Source organism: Rhopalosiphum padi, chromosome 3 (genome assembly GCF_020882245.1).
Source record: "Rhopalosiphum padi isolate XX-2018 chromosome 3, ASM2088224v1, whole genome shotgun sequence".
Taxonomy (NCBI): Eukaryota; Metazoa; Arthropoda; class Insecta; order Hemiptera; family Aphididae; genus Rhopalosiphum; species Rhopalosiphum padi.
This window is the reverse complement of record NC_083599.1, coordinates 11,890,167-11,908,055: the sequence shown is the minus strand read 5'-3', so window position 1 is coordinate 11,908,055 and position 17,889 is coordinate 11,890,167. Positions and strand designations below refer to the sequence as shown.

At 22.9% G+C, this 17,889-nt stretch overlaps 2 protein-coding genes across 4 annotated transcripts in view; one reads left to right on the top strand and one right to left on the bottom strand.

The window, feature by feature from the left end:
* Nucleotides 1-17,889, bottom strand: part of LOC132926534 (two pore potassium channel protein sup-9-like) — an 87,664-nt gene that overhangs the window by 57,812 nt on the left and 11,963 nt on the right. The window lies entirely within an intron of this gene.
* Nucleotides 1-17,889, top strand: part of LOC132926535 (uncharacterized) — a 29,716-nt gene that overhangs the window by 10,512 nt on the left and 1,315 nt on the right. For both annotated transcript variants that reach the window (XM_060990894.1, XM_060990895.1), the window contains one exon: nt 11,785-11,940. In XM_060990894.1, coding sequence (XP_060846877.1) covers nt 11,785-11,940 — 156 coding nt within the window. The remainder of the gene's footprint in view (nt 1-11,784; nt 11,941-17,889) is intronic.

Below are 17,889 nucleotides of genomic sequence, written 5' to 3'. Positions count from 1 at the left end.
AACAATTATTTAAGATTATTTTGTCAAATCATGATTTTAGAATTATAAAAATATATTAGGTATTTTAAATTTAAATTTCATGTACAAAACAAATTCTATTATGTGTAAATTTTCTGAAATAAATTATGTGTGTGTGTGTAAAATATTGAAGTTGATAATTAATCGAAATGTTAAGTTAATTAAATTGTTATTTTTCTTATTACAAGATAACAAGATAACTGAAGTGCAATATAACTACAACAGATATATTGATATTTGTTACTATATAACAATTAATTTATTCAACGTAAATATCATTCTTTGGGTTCTACCATTGAATGTATAGATTTCCTTCTCATATCATTCTGTATAAAGAAATTCTATATCTGTCATCATATTTTCTTATTATACACGTAGCATAAATTGTAATTTTTTTTAATAAAAAATATCGAAATGATGTTTATTTTTTCAACTGAAAAATTGCTTAATGATTTATGATGACCCATCATTGATGGGTATAGGTCAACAGGAACAATAAAATAAATTTTATAGTTACAAAAACTACATTTTTTTAAAACATTTTGTTCCAAAAATAAGCAATAATATATAACTACATACCTACATAAATAAAAGAAACCACGATACCTATATATTTTTTTTAATTTTAAAAATAAAAGTGAAAATGTGCACTTGAATCATTCACATATTTTTATAAAGCAATCCAAAAGCTTTCATCCGTGTAAGCCCTATAATAAACTTGTATGATTTCAAAAATAAAATAACTTTAGGTTGCCATCAATTTTTAAATTACTACCAAATGACCAAATCACAGATTTAACAAGCTTGGAATTTCTCAAACGATGACGTAAAGCATGCATGAATAACACATCAGAGAACTTTTAACAATTTCTTTACTGTATATCATTACGAATTGTGCTATAATATGGTGTCTAAGTAATATGTGGACATGAAAGTTAAGAATTTAACACAAAATATTTAATAAATAAATGTATAGAATTTATAATAAGTCTCATAGTTATTATTACTTGAGATTAATTTAAAAACGTTATACAATATGTTTTATTAGATTTTGTACTATAATTTTGTAATTTTTCCATTTATACCTCATTGATCAAATCGGTCGATTATTTTTTTTTAAGTTTTTTTTATAAAATAAACACGTTTACTTTTAAAATTGAATGAAATTATTCGTTAAAAGTTACACGGATAAAATAATTGAAATAAATTCAAATTTGTACCCATCATACCCGGTGAACTCAAACAATAAATTTTAATCGAACTTATAGAAATACTAATTCATTATAACAACCTTTGTTAATTTGGTAAAACGTTGAAAGAAATATTATTTTATTGTTTATTGTAAAATGTTAGAGGTACACGGTGCCCTATATGTGTACATAGAAATGACTTATATGACTTTACGATTAGTTAATGCTTCAATTATAATATCGATAGTTGTATATTGTTGTACCACTCGGGATTAGACTAAACTAATAGTCTTAAAAAAAACGTAGTAATTACAATGTACTACGTCTCTAATTATATATTATAGGTACCTACTTCATTATTTTGATTACCATGTAAGTAACTAATCATACCTCAGAATACAACAGTTGATCCTTGCAATTGTTTAGCAAATAATTATAATATGGTAGTAATATTATATGGATTTCTATACCATTTTTATTATCTTGATAGTTGATGTTAATCAAAATCACTACAAATATTGACAATTGTATTAATTGCCTTAATAAACTACGGCATATATTGTGTTCATAATAATTTACAACAGTTTATACAATGTATTTTACGTTATTGTGAAATATAATCATGTGATTTGTAAATTGTAATTTGAATTAAATTATTATTGAAAAATTACTCAGTGTATACGAGTCCTAGTCCGCAAATACTAAATATCTATATGTATGAAAGACTTGAAAAATAACTTGTCTGCACTGCGAGGTCATAACACATATTACTCTTAGACTTACGCATTAAAAAGCTCTCAGAAAATTGATTTTCACAATCTTTCACGTGACCGCCTGTATAATTTTAAAAACAACAATACCTATTATACAAGTAATACCTACTTCAGTAACCTGAGCATCTCGATCACATTGAATGTATAGGGGAGGCACTAAGAGGACGTCACACATCCATATATGTATTATTTATAATAATGTATTATTAGGGTACGGTCGCAGTTGAGAAACCAAATTTACAAACAATATAAAAGACAATAATTTTTGTGTCTGAGCATTTATATTTATTTGCTTGTCATTATTATAAAATAAAGTATTTAAGTAAAAAATATAACATTTTAGATTCTGGACAGAGCGATGATTGTATTAATTTTAGAATGATAAGAATGTTATTTTTTGAATATATTTGAACACACTTTTTTTAGTACAAACATTGCTTGGATTTTCAATTTGGAATATAGTTTCTGTTTTCTGGTAGCAGTTTGGATATAGTTGATACTTTGAATTTGAAGGATCAAAAATAAGAAAAACCGTTAATATTTACGCAAATGCAGTTTTTTACAAAATTGATTTTGTTTTTGACGTAACTAACATATGAGTTATCATAGTACTTAAAGTTTTCATTAGATGGTTAAATGTTTTATTTTAACATTTTTAATACAGAATAACATTTTTAAAACATTTTAATGCTTTTTGAGCTATTTTACTATTTATAAACATTTGAGAATATCTATTGATTTTTTTTTCATAAATGTTGATAAAAATATTAATATTAAAGGTTCTTCATAAGTTTATAATATAAACAGTAAACCAGAATTAAAAATAAATGCATAGCTATAATATTTTTTTATAATTATTTAAAGTTAAAATGTTTACGTAATTTTCAAAATTGTGAAAAATTGCAAATTATTTTATAGTTAAAAATTCATAACATTTTTACTATTCGTAGATAAGATTTGAAAATTGAATATAATGTTCCTGAAAAATTTGTATTACTCAAAATTAAAAATTAACTTGAGTCTAGTCTTACAGTAAAATAAATTACGTAAATAAAATTATAAATATGGCATTACATATATACTTAGTAATATAGACTTAAAAATGTCTTCACTCGGAATCATTTTTCGTATGTAATGATTTATCGTTGAATTAAAATTTAATATTTATATGACAGTCTCTTAATCAATGACGAATTATACTCGACACCTATTGTATAGCAAAGCGGTTACTTACTTTCTTTCTTTTTTCATTTTAATGATATCACAAAAACACTATGACACCGTAAAATAAATCGCCTTTCTTACCAAGTATAAATTTGGTTTCAACTACGATTGTAGGTTAAGCGGTTCATTTTTTTTTTTATAGAATCTCGTTATTATAAAGCAAACCCAAAATAGTAAATGTTGTGGTACGTGGTTGTACCGCAATATATTAATAGGTACCCAGGAAATTTGTGATTTTTTTTTTTAATTTTTATAGATTTCGTCTTCCGTGTACGTTTCTTGAATGTGAGATATAGGATAATTTTTTAATTAGTGGATTACTATAAGAATTTGAATTAGTACTTATTAAAATCATAGAGTAATATAATTTTAATTTTTACTATAAATTAATTATATAAATTAACTTATTAATTATGAGTGGGAATTTTAGGTCTTCAAAGATTTTTGTATTCGTGAAATACTAAGAAGAGGATGTTATTTGTTTCACGCGGATAGATTGAAACACCTAAAGCGTTTTAGTATTATAAGGATTTGCAGAATACCATAATTGAATACCGTATGTCCATACTGGTCTTATTATTAATTTATATATATTGGGTTTATTGGATAAAGAAATTTTGTATTTCAAGAGAGGTTTTAGAAGGTAGAGTCTAGAGGACTATTTTATGCTTAAATTATACCATAATATTTTATTTAATTTGCTGTTGAAATTTTGGATCGTATGATTGTTTACCGTTATGAGTGATGAATCAAGAATTATTAATGTAAAAGTTACTTAATTTAAGATTTAAAATTGTAATTATTATTTTTTTTTAAATGTCAGTACAACTCCCTTTATAAGAACCCTTAAAAAGCGCATGTGTAGTGTACTCTTAATACAAACGCTTTCAAATTTATTACTGTATTATAGTTAAAGTTATAATATAGTAATAGATGTGTGTGGCGTTAAGTAACCAAAAAAAAAAAAAAAAACAACTCATAAATCACCTGTTCTATAATTTAATTTTAGTTATAATATGCCTTGTTAACATGCGTTAAATACTGAGCACTAGATAGATACACAGATGATATACTTGTAAGTTATAATTCATAATAATTGCCAAGCTTAGATAATTCGTCTAACCTCGGTGTAGGATGATTGGTGTTTCATTCATTAAATAGATTTGAAATCCGCAATAAATCATCAATAGTTAAGGGACAATAGATCCCTTTGCTGGATAATAATATGTGTATAGGACAAATTAATCATTACAGTTTCATCGTACAAATTATAAATAACTAAACGTTTTGAACATTAATAGGTTTGACGATATAATAATAAATATACGATAGTGTCCGCACGTATTAAAATGTCAAGTCTTAATACCTACTTTTCTCAAACTACGAATTAAATAAAAAATTCTAAAAAGTAAAAAGTAATATCGTAATTGGGTATACATAGAGTATAGATTAATAGAATCCAATATTATTTAAACATACAGTTATTAAAACAAACTTTAGTAAATTGTTGGAATATAGGTATTTGGTTTGTAATAATAATGGTTAGTCTGATATTATATTACCATGGCTCGAAGAATCTAAAATTATGGTAAGTGCCATTTTTCAGAAAATTGTTTTATAAGTCCAGTAGAGTAAATTTAGATAGTTTTTACGATTCTGCCAAATATTTATTTATATTTATTTTTATGTATCCAAAATTAATGTAACTAATTTTCAATACATTTTTTATTTTATGAGCTGGTTATATAAATATATTATATTAAATTGAAATTACAAGTTTTGTAAAAATTAATTAAAATAATCCTTTTGAAAATAAACGTTATCATTATATGCACAGTCACACACGTACCTATAACATGTCCTGATTCATTATTTTTTCCAAAAACGAAAAGGTTAATAAATAGATTTGTTGTGTTTGAGGAATATATACTTTTTGTATGATTTAATAATAAGTAATAAATAACAATACATATTATAGTATGCCAGGGGATTTTATTTCTGAAAAAACTTTTTCTCTTCCAGATTAATTCATTAAAATTTAAAATACAATATTATATTATATTTTATAATTAATTAATCAAAATGGAATAACATTATTATTGTCACATTATATATACTGTTGGAAAACTTTGTGTTATAAAAAAGTTTTATTAACTGTAATATTTAATAATTATGATGTTGTTATTAAGTTTATTATGTTTTTATGTTAATAAAAATATATTGTTATTAATAATTTAATATTCCTAATAAATTATAATATTAAAAATAATATTGTAATAGGAAATTAACATTAATTAAAATTAAAATAATTTATGTTTACAAGTTAAATAAAATTCCATTAATCGTGTCTATTTTTATAAATATTACAGATAAAAAAAATGTTAATAAGTAAAAATTTACGACCAAAGTTAAAGTATTGAATTAACTAATTTGAATAAATTATAATTGAAAAAATATTACACAAGTTATATTGTGTTATTGCTACAAGTTATAGGCTTATAGCTTTTTAAAAGCTGTCCTAATAAATTTTGTATTTGTGACATTGGTCATTTTTAATTTTTGTTTCTTAGCCATTGTATATTATTACTTATTAGTATGGTTTTTCAAAGTTAAGAAATTACCAAATTCAATAATAAATCATTATAGATATAGGCATGGAAAACATTACTGAACCGAAACGGATATCAGTTTCTATTTCCAACGAAGTATTATAATATTTTTATACTATACCATTACCGGAATTGCCTATAATATATACCTTTATATTATATTAGCGGAAATAATGTTAAGTAATTAAGATATCGTAAACACTTACTAAGAAATATAATTAGGGTCTAAGAACTAGATATTTAAAAAAATAATGATAATCCGTAATAATTTACATCATTGACGCAGTGTTTTAAATGCATAATGTATTGACTAAGTATTGTCGGTATTTCTTGATCGCGTGTATAACAAAAATAATGTGTGAGCCAATTATTTAAATTATTATTTTATTTTATACGCAGGCCCATGCTTAAATTCTAAAAATTATTATTGTTGTTTGGATTTATCTTTGCCAGTACTTTTTTGACTGCAACTGCACAAATTTAAATAGCCAGTAGCCAGTAGGTCACTATAATTGTGAATGGATGTGTTAAATTTGAATGCAATGACAGCAGGTTGTATACGAAAAAACGATTCTGAATGGAAATTATTTATCAGTATTGAATATATAATATTATTACCTATATTTAAATTGTAATATAATTTTTTTTTTTGATACAAGTAATTTATTTTTCACAACTACTGGTGAAAGTTTCAAGTTTCTTCGACTTATACTTTTTGAATAACTACAAAATATATTTTAAATCGTTTTAGGATATATCGTTATTTTACGTGATTTCGTAAAAATTTAAATTTCATACGCTTATAAAATATATTGTCTATACTGACGCTGAAGTTTATTTTACAGTTATTTGATGGAAAACTTATGAAGAACCTTGTATTGGGTTTTTTAACCTTAGGTATAAATCACAAAAATTTTGTAAATTTTCAACTACAAAATTTCTTGCAAACTTTTGCGGCTTTGACATATTTCGTAAACATTTGAACTTTAAATGCTTATAGACGAAAATTGTGATTAACGATTTTAGACTTTTTTTTACTACGATAAGTACAACTTATAATAAACATTGTATAATTTTAAAGATTTTTTGGAATGCCTATTTTTTTTTATCAGCATTTCAAAAAAAACTTAGAAAAATTAAAAATTTCAATTGTCTATAAATAGCTTTAAAAAAGTCAATTGAAAATTTAATCGTAAATAAATAAGGCTAATATAAATATTTGATAAAAATTTCAAGTATTTATTACAATGGTTTGTTTTTGAGCTACAGCAAAATAAAAAATCGATTTTGTCGAATACTGGTTATGCATAAAAATTTCCGTTTTTCTGTTACTTTTTAGGGTTTTTCATGACGCTTTTGAAAACCACGGGAAAATGTTTGCTTTTAAGCCCCCTCCCTCAAAGTACCAACTAGATTCACTTTCCTTTTCAAAACAGGGCTGAAGTTAAAAATCAAAGCATTATTACTATTCCAAAACGTGATGTCAAACACAAAAAAAACCTCATTGTAAAATCAATTCATTCATTACTCCATTAAGAATCTAAAATAAAAATATATTATTATATTATTTTTTTTTTCAAATATAAAAATATTTCAGTACATATTTTTATTTAAATTAATAAATAAATATGCACTATAATTAACAATACTGATTTCATACAGTAACATTCATTTTATTATATTTATTTTCAAGAACGTTTACATTCATGATAATGACTAGGAAATACGATATTTTATCATTGTCTGAGAAAGTTAGACATTATTTAAAATAACTAGGATAAATTGTAATTAACTTAGTAAAATATTGATTAATAATTCACTAAAATAACTTATTAATATCAACATTTTTACCTAACATATAAATATTCTATGTATTAGCCAGATCTCGGTAAACTTAATTTAGAGAATTATTAGTACCTATGTTTTTAGTCATATCTGGTTCGGACCATCATTATTCATTACAAACTTAAATGTTTTTAATAAATTCATTTTAGAAGCCATTTAAAACATTTAAAAGTAATTCCAAATTAGGTTAAATAATAAAATATTATTAAAAACACTACGATCAATATTTTTAAATACAAAAGAAAAACTAAAGTCGTTAGAAGAAAAAGTATTTGTTTAAATGTCGATCTAATTTTTACAAATTGATAACTATTCAAACGCTTATCAAAAAAATATAGCATAAGCATTTTTGATAATATTTTTTAACAGTTGTAAGAATAACTTACAAGTAATATATTATCGCTCTAAATATTCAAGCTTTTTTTTGTGGGGGGGGGGGGGAATGTTATCAATTTTAAATCAAAAACTTAAGAGTAAAAAATTTAAAATTTTTATAAATTCAATAATTTTTATAAGTAATATTTTTACAATAAATTTCATTATATCTAAAAAAAAAAAAAATAATTAGTTACTAAAAATTTCAATATTTTTACGGTTCTTTTTTTATGTATTTATTACTAAAATAATAATAATAATGAAATTAATTTTCTCAAAACCAAACATTGCGTAAATATTACTGGGTTTTTTGTTAGTTTTTCCTAAAAAAAATAATAATAAAATGTTCTACTTTCTATTTTTCAAAGTACCAACAACATAAAATTTAAAATTAAATACTAAAAACCACTCTCAAAGTTGATAATTGAAGATTATTTTCTATTCCTAAAAATGCCAAGAGTAAAAAAAAAATCCGAATATATTATTTATTGCTCCATTAAAAAATGTATGTATCACATACATATAATCTATTTAGGTAATCATAGAAAAAGTTTGTATAAATGTACGTAGAAAATAAAGTATTAAATTCATAAATCTGTATCATGTTTCAAAATGTTTTATGTATTACAATCAAACATAGCTAAAAAACCCAATTATATTAACCAAATTTGAAGAATAGGAATACCCAATCAGGTTTTAACATTATAAAGCGGTAGACTCAGTAGAATGAGAGTATTTTTTACTTTTTACAAAGCTAACAAAAGTAATATATGTCACATGGGTACAACTGATTCGGGTGGGCCACTATAACTGATTCAATGAATAATTTAAAAGCTACTATATTATAGTAGGTACTTTCAAAGTACATGTTTTTTATTTGTTTTTCCAAAGGTCTTTTAATACTGAGAGTTGGTTCATATAAATAAATATATTATTTATCTTGTTTTTAACTTGTCATTCGTCAATTGATTTAAAATGGGAAATTATAAAATTGGCATTTATTTATTTCGGAAGTTGTTTAATTAAAAAAACGTGAATTGCTCTGTACCAACTTAAATATTACCAAGAACAAACCATTTATAAAATATTATGTATCACGATTTAATATTTTTTGACAAAGAATGATATACCTTATCATACCTATGATAGAAATTGTCATTTATTTATACGAGTACTTGAAAAACCAGGCAAGTTGGTATTACTCTAAACTACTGTCTCTACTGTGTATTACGTGTCAAGTGGATTTGTCAAATTTAAATTCAATGATATATTATTATGTATGAAAAACGATTGTGTCAGCCTATATTACTAAGTATATATTATAATACGTTTTTTGATAGTTATTAAATCATTTATTTCACTATTATTATTACGGTAAGCTGATTAATTTTTTTCTAAAAACAATGAATTTATTATATTATAAGTATTTAATTATTATAAATTATAATAATGTATATATATATATATATATTCATACTATACCACCTTATGTAAAGCAGTGTGAATATAGTATAATAATGTCTTTACAGTTATAATTATTTATGTAATAGTTTTTAACTCCCCAAGAATAATATTTTTGAATTATAGCAAAATAATTAACATCGTTAAAATATGTTATTTTGTCCTAATTTAAACTTCAAATACCTATAAAAAACAATTGAATATACTAGATTTTTTAGTTCCATTTAAATAAGTTTTGAGAAACATTGTATTCAATGTTAAAACCTTTGCTATAATAATTAAAGGTTTAATACATTTTTTACTACAAAATGCTAGTAGTTTATAAATGTTCGTTATTTTGTGATATTACTTTTAAAATAATGTATTTAACTATTAATATTACGGTAGGTTGATTTAATCTTTGCTAAAAATATTGAATTTATTATATTAATAGAATGTTTTGTTTATTTTTCAATTTTCTATCAGAAATAACCCTTGAAGTTGAAAATTGAAGCATTTTTTCATGTACTTATCACGTATATAGAAAAAGTAAACATAAACACACATCGTTGTAAAATCAATACATTCATCGCTCCACTCAGAGTCTAAAATATACTATTTTATAGGGATTCTATAAACAGTGAATAATTATTATTTCAAAAAGTATTAACTAAGTTTTAAGTTTATTCAAAATTTTCACTTTGAACATTTAAAATATATGCAATTTAAACATTTTATATTTCATCTCACTATACTAACTTTTGAATTTTGATTTTTAATTGTAACTATTGTTTTTTATTCTATGATTTACAATAAATTTCTAAATTTATTTTTTTTTCATTATCAACATTTTAGAAAGTAGTATAAGAAACATAAATTTCAAATATTTATATAATAGTATCTATTTAAATCTTAATTTAATTGAAAATATAGTTCATCATAAGCAAATTTATGTGCATTTTCAAATGAATTTTAATTTTAATTTTATATTTGCTAAACATTATTTATTTTCTACTTTCAAATTTTATACAAGTTGTTAAGTGATATATTATTTGGCATTAAAATATGGGTCTCGTAAAAACTAAGCTTAATAATTTACTTTCTAATCACGGAATTTTAATCAATTTTCCTAAAATGAAATGAGTTTTTATAATTTCTTCTAAATAAAATGAAAATGTTAGTACTTACACGAAATAAAATTTTGAATTCGTTAATGGTATAAAATATGATATTTATGAGAATAATTAACAACATCAAACATTGCAATTCTAAGAAAATAATACATAATAATATTTAGTATAACATCAAAAAACACAAACATGTAAGTGCTTTTCAGTTTCCTTTATGAATTTAAAATATTAAGTCATAATTTTATAACGACAGTGGGCTAGATATATTTTATGATCAACAATTCAGAAGCCTTTTATTAACTCTCCGTGAATACTGACGAGCGATGATATATGAGGGATATCTCTATTGCCTTTTTTGTTATTGTATTATAAAGCGTAATGGTAAAATTATATCATGTGCTTGTTGATTCAGTAATTAATGATCATGTAGTTTTAATATGACATATTTATTAGGTAATTTTTTTTTATGTAATGAACTTAACATAAAAACAAAATGTATTCTTCAGTATTTTAGAATCTGGATTTTAACATTTATATATTATAAAAACGACTTATGAGAATGAAATGCATTCTACACAATGTTGATTTACAAATTATTTATTTCTATAAAACCGATAGTTTTTAGTCGTAAAAATCATTTGCTACATAAATGTATTATCGTAAACACGTTTTATTATGTAAATATATGAGTTACATATGATGATAACAATAAGTATCTAGTTTTACTATATCATTGACATTAATTATTATATCCCCATAACGCAAAAAAACTCAATAAAATAATAATGTTATGTTATCAAAAATTTCTTATGTAGGTTTAACATAAAAATAATGCATTTTCAATGTTAGGTGCAAATACAATTTTAGAACCAAAATTTCAAGTCGAAAAGGGAAATTAAAATTTACTAAGCATTTTAGAGTGTAGGTAAATAATAATCAATTTATATTGAAACCTTTAATCGCGTTTCGTTCACTATTTTCAACATATTTTAATCAATGAGTCACTCATTATGAGTGTAATATAGTATATTATATTATTATTATAAGGCGGTGTATTCTTACAGAAAATGTTTAATATGATGCTAAAAAACGTGCATTATTTATTTTAAAAACAATTCAACTTATTTAATTACTACTTTAATACAGCTTATTATATTTATTATTATACTGTATATTTTAGGGTGCCTGCGGAATACAGCGTCTCGTTATGATCCAATCACAGATTTTTTCAGAAGAAAATTTTTCAATCATGCTTGAATGGATGAACGAAAAACTAAAACGTTATGCTATGAGAAGTTGCAGCTGGGAACAATCTGATCACGAAATCTACAATGATGTAGGTACCAACTATATAGTATGAAACAAACATTACCCCCATAACTACGCTGATTAATCGGTTAACGAAGTAATTTTTGTTCTGCTGCAGATTAACTGCGTAAAAATGGATAAATGGTTTTATAGATACACAAAGCCGGCATTAAAATTATGATATTAAATCAAAAGAATTTTATTGTAATATGTAATTCGTATGTTTGTAAATAATTAAACTAAATGTGTAGGACGTCAAATTTTGATTTGCATTCGAAACACTAGAAAAATAAATAGGTATAATGTTCAGAAATCAATAAAATACATTAATAATAAAAACGCAATTAACTAAAATATCAATAAAATATATTATAATTACATAATTCACCAACTTAATAAAAAATTTGTGTTTTTTTTTATAACTTTAATCCTCCAATTATCGTGTCTTACTTAAACATATACAAGCGACTAAGAGAGTAGGCATTAATTAGTAAGTTGAGTTCAGTGTTAACTGGTTAATTAGTTTACGCGAAAAATACGTTAATTACCAATTAGTAAATATAAAGTTTATTAACTCCTCCGTATCAAATGAAACGCTAATAGAATTTAGTTTTACCGAGATACATGTTTTTAAGTCTATTATAGGTATACTGCATTGTCTATACTCTACTTAATTGTATGCATTGTGAAGACTTAAACAGGCATTAAACGAATATATTAGATTTAGTTCAATCATTTTTTAAATCTTTTTTTATTGTACATATTATATTCAATAATTTTGGAGAAATTTCCACAAATAATAAATAAAATAAAAACACGGACAGTTAATAATATTTTCATTCTGCGTATGGAACGACTGTCTAGAATGTCTATATACATAACTTATTTATTTATTTTTAACAAATAAGTCATTGAATAGTAAAATTATAATAACTTAGAAAAGATTAATGATTGATATAATATAATATAATATTGCCCTATCCAAAAAAACAATAATTCCTAGCTTGGCTGGTCTATTTTATACACCGTTTGAAGGATTTCCGTACGTTAAAATTTTTTATAAGCCAATAAAGTTCCGATACAACACCAATATTAAATGGAAATTAGAATTGTTTGAATTGTTCGTACTGTGTACAAAATAGACTCCAAGTCCCCAACATAGATCAGAAAGTTTTCCAATCTCCTTCACACCACAAAACTCGAATAAAAACAAATATTATAATTATATTGTTGTGCCTAGTGGTTACACAGAGTTTCCATATAATATTATGTCGTTGTATACATGCATTTTTTTTGTTTATGATTAAAAATCAATAAAATGTGATTTCAAGTATATTTAAAAAATACCTACATGTTTCTTTATCTTATGCATATCACAGATGTACCAACAACAAATCCATATTACTATTTTTTTTTTTTTTTTAGTATATCATATATAACTATATTTTCAATGAATTTTGGTAGTACTTACTTTATGAAAATGTTGTGATGAAAACATCAATTATTCGCTACTTTATCTATGACACACTAAAGTTTAGTAATTTAATAATATATAGTTCTAATCGAAATAATTGAAATAAATTTCACTTACTATGAGGATTATTTTTTTTTTCATTTAATACAATAACAGATATTTTTAAATTAATGTTGCAAACATTTTGAAAAAATTTCAAAAATCTCATCAAGCGCAAAAAAATATATTTTAATCATTCTTAGGATAGAATCCTACATAAATAAATTATTTATTCTAATATAATTTTATTTAAAACTATTGATAATTTACTTAAGTTATAAGACGGATGTTAATAATTAAAAAGTGTATCAAAATATATAATTAAGAGTACCGTTAATATTTTCTGAAAAAATTAAAGTACTAGAATCCACAACAAAATAATTAATAAAAATCAATAAAAAAAAATAATAATTATTATTATCATTTATCAACAAGTAAAAAAAAAGTGGGTATCGCTCTGCTGTATAGTTGAGATGGAGAGTAGGTCACTGTTCACTATAATGGATGTGTTAAATTTTAATGCAATGACGGGTATCGTTGTATACGAAAAACGATTCTAAACGGAGATGATTTGTCAGTCAATGATAATTAGTTGGATATATTATATTATTACCTATATTTAAATTTTTAATTTTTCACAGTTACTTGAAGGATAACTTATGGATAACCTAGTATCTGATTTTTAAACCTTAAGTATAAATCACAAAAATTTTATGAATTTTCAACTTCAAAATTCTTTGCAAATTTTCGTGATTTTGATATATTTCGTAAACATTTGAACTTTAAATGCTTATAAACAAAAATTGTGACTAACGATTTTTGATTTTTTTTTACTACGATAAGTACAACTTATAATAAAACTTGTATTAAATTTTAAAGATTTTTTGGATAGCAAAATTTTTTTTATCGGCATTTTAAGAAAAAAAAATTTAAAAAAATTAAAAATTTCAATTGTCTATAAGTAGCTTAAAAAAATTCTAAATATTTTGAAAATTTAATCGTAAATAGATAACGTTTATATAAACATTTGGTGAAAATTTCAAGTATTTACAATGATTCGTTTTTGAGTTACAGCAAAATCAAAAAATCGATTTGGTCAAAAAGTGATTATGCGTAAAAATTCCCGTTTTTTCTGTAATTTTTTCAGGGTATTTCCCGACGCTTTTGAAAACTATTGGAAATTAAAAAAAAAAAAACACATCATTGTTAAATCAATACATTCATCACTCCGTTCAGAATCTAATAGTGGTACAATTGTGGAAAAATATTTCTAATTACTTATAAAAAATACATTTTATAATTTTTATCGATCCGCAATAATTATAAACCAATAAATTAAACTATAACATACGATATAATATCTAAGATGTATCTAACAATAATTGAAAATATTTTAACATACAAGATACCAACTGTAAATAAAATATTTACAACTATTAAAAATTGTTGACAATTATCTCACTTCCTCAAATTATTGAAAAAGATTTTCTAGCTAAAATTCTATAATTTTTCATAATTTGTCTCTAAAAACTTCAAAAAAAAATTCAAAATTACCTCTATAAAGATTAAAGTAACATTTATCTAATATGAAATTCTTAACTACATAGGTTAGGTAAAATGTTACATTTTTAAATATCTTTTTCTATTCAAAAATTGTTTTTTATAAAATTAAAAAATGAATTTACATAGGTATATCTAAATATATTAGACGATATATATTATTATTCATTCAGTTCAAATTATAATGTATTAATAAAACAATTTATAAACATTGGGTGTTTTCAGTTTTTACCTGTTATAAAATGTAATATAATTTTCAAAGTAATTTAAATTTTTTATCTCTATCGTGTTCTTAAAGATATTACACCATATTATTATCTTATTATATGCTTTATACAAAATAGTTATCGTCTTTTAATATATTTTGAATTTATTAGCAACAACTTGAAATTATAATGTGAAATATATTATATTAATAGGTTTTGAGTGTGTCTTATTATCAAGTAGGTCACTAATAAATATTATTTCAAATTTGAGTTTATTGCATAAGAAACATAATACCGATCGTTGACGGTAAGTAGGACTTTATTTTAAGAATATTTAATAATTTATTTATATTAATCTTAAAACAATATACCTAGTATATTTATGTTAAAAACAATGCATATTATATTAAATAATTATTATTTATTTTAGCATAACTCAAAAAAAAAAAATTCAAAATGTCTTAAATGTCTATGAATAACACAGAATAATTTTAAAATTATATAATTTATAAAAGATTCTAATATAAATATTTGATTAAAAAATTTAAAAAAAGTCTAAAAAAAACTAAGTTTGCGTATATTATATTCTTATATTTCCATAATTTATGTTTATTTTTCCGTATTATTTAATAAAATACTTTTTAGCTTTGATCTCCAAAGTACAAATTAAATTTGAATTTCTACCAAAACCACCCTTAATATTGTAAAAAGTACCAAAGTGTCTTCGGATGTAAAAATACCATACATCATCTTAAAAATAATATATATATATCGTTATAATATATATGTCAATGTCATCATCTTTGCTCAAAATGTAATATGTATAAAAATTTTTTATGTTTTTAAATTTTAATAACAGACAATAGTCAAATTTATTTACTCGTGACACTGGAGTTAATAATATTATGATTTATTTTTAGAATCTTATTTCAAACAAAACTATTAAAAGTTCGACTATCTTTTGTGCAAAAACCCCGATTTATTAGGCCGTCACGGTTTATATAATAAACATGCCACGTGTTCTTTCACTGGACACAATATAGTATAATTATTTTGAAAATTTTCCGTATTTATCCAATTTTTAAATTAATGAAGTTGAACGTAAAAATTTTAAGTTTTCCGTTTTCAATAAAATATATTCAAAGTTCTTTTCGCTTGATAAAAATTATAATTTATATAAAAAAAAATTATAAGAAACAAATTATAATACTATAGAAGTTAGTTGAACTTTTTTAATTTTGTAATTCATTATGTGTTAATGTTTAGATTGACAATTATGCAATTAATATTTAATCAGGTATTTAGTTAAAATTTCGTATATAGTACCAAAGTACAGTAAGTTAACCATTAAAAAAATATAAATTACATAAACAAGTGGTTAAACTAAAGAAAGAAGCCACTCGGATTTGATTATTTTTTTTAGTACCTATATTTATTTTTAAATTTGTGATATTATTAATATTATGAATCTAGAATATTACGAAATTGTTTACATTTAAGATATTTCTAGAATTAACAAGAAATATAAGGACTATGAGATTTTGATGAGTGGATTAGTTTTTTCGTAATTTGAAATCAAACGGGGTTAGATTGGTGAATTTTGGATAACCATTTAGTGCGTAATAATTTTTTATTAGGGCGATGTGATTTAGAAGATTAAGTGAATCTGTATGAGCATTAATGATTCCCTGTAATAACGTATGTAATTATTTTCTATACACAATGAAATTTTCAAATTATTTAGATTAACCTGTTCATACCATTTTTTGGTAACTTGGTAAGTGAATCATTAATAGTAAACTGCTCATTACTTATCAAAATACTCATAGATATTATTATAATTATAATACGTAAATTATTTTTCATATCTTATACATTTGGTCTTATAAAATTATAACCGTTTATTATTAATCACTTATCAAACCGCAGGGCCTCCAATCAGTCCAAACTTATTTTATTCAAGGGCCACAAAATATATCAAAAGCTTTTAGCTGGCTAAAAGCATATAAATATATAATTTTTAATTTTATACTTAAAAATATTCTTATAATATACTTAAATATACTTATTAGTTTTAATTTTAATAATAGCTTAAAATTTAATAAGAAAACGACTTCCTCAAATTACATGGACTATAAATATAATTATAAATACATTATTTTATTAATTAAAATAAGCAAAATATTACATAATATTATGCTTTTAAAAACCGTATATATGCAATAAAAAATCGTAAAATACAGAAATGTGCAGTATATGTAAAAAAATTAGAAAATATCCAAAAATATGCAAAATCAAACTTTATATTTCGGATTTATTGACTACAAACAAAACTTGTAGCTTACCTATAGCTATTTTTTGGACTGTTCAGAAGAAACATGCAAATGTATATAAATCCGGTCCCTACTCATAAATTTTATTGATGACAAGTAGGATATCGATGTTTTTCTGCTAATATTTTATCGAATTGAGGTTATATATGTTATTCTTTAACGTTTTTGGAGGGCTGGTTAGAATTTGTTCGTGGGCTGCATCCGGACCAAAGACCGTAGTTTAGAGACCCTTGATGACCAAGCCATCGAGCTTATACAATTAATTTGTTTGAATGTTTATTTTCATGATTAAATGTATATTATTTGTTTATTACTGTGTAATGTAATAATTATTGTGCAATTTAATATTCTAATTTTATGTATAG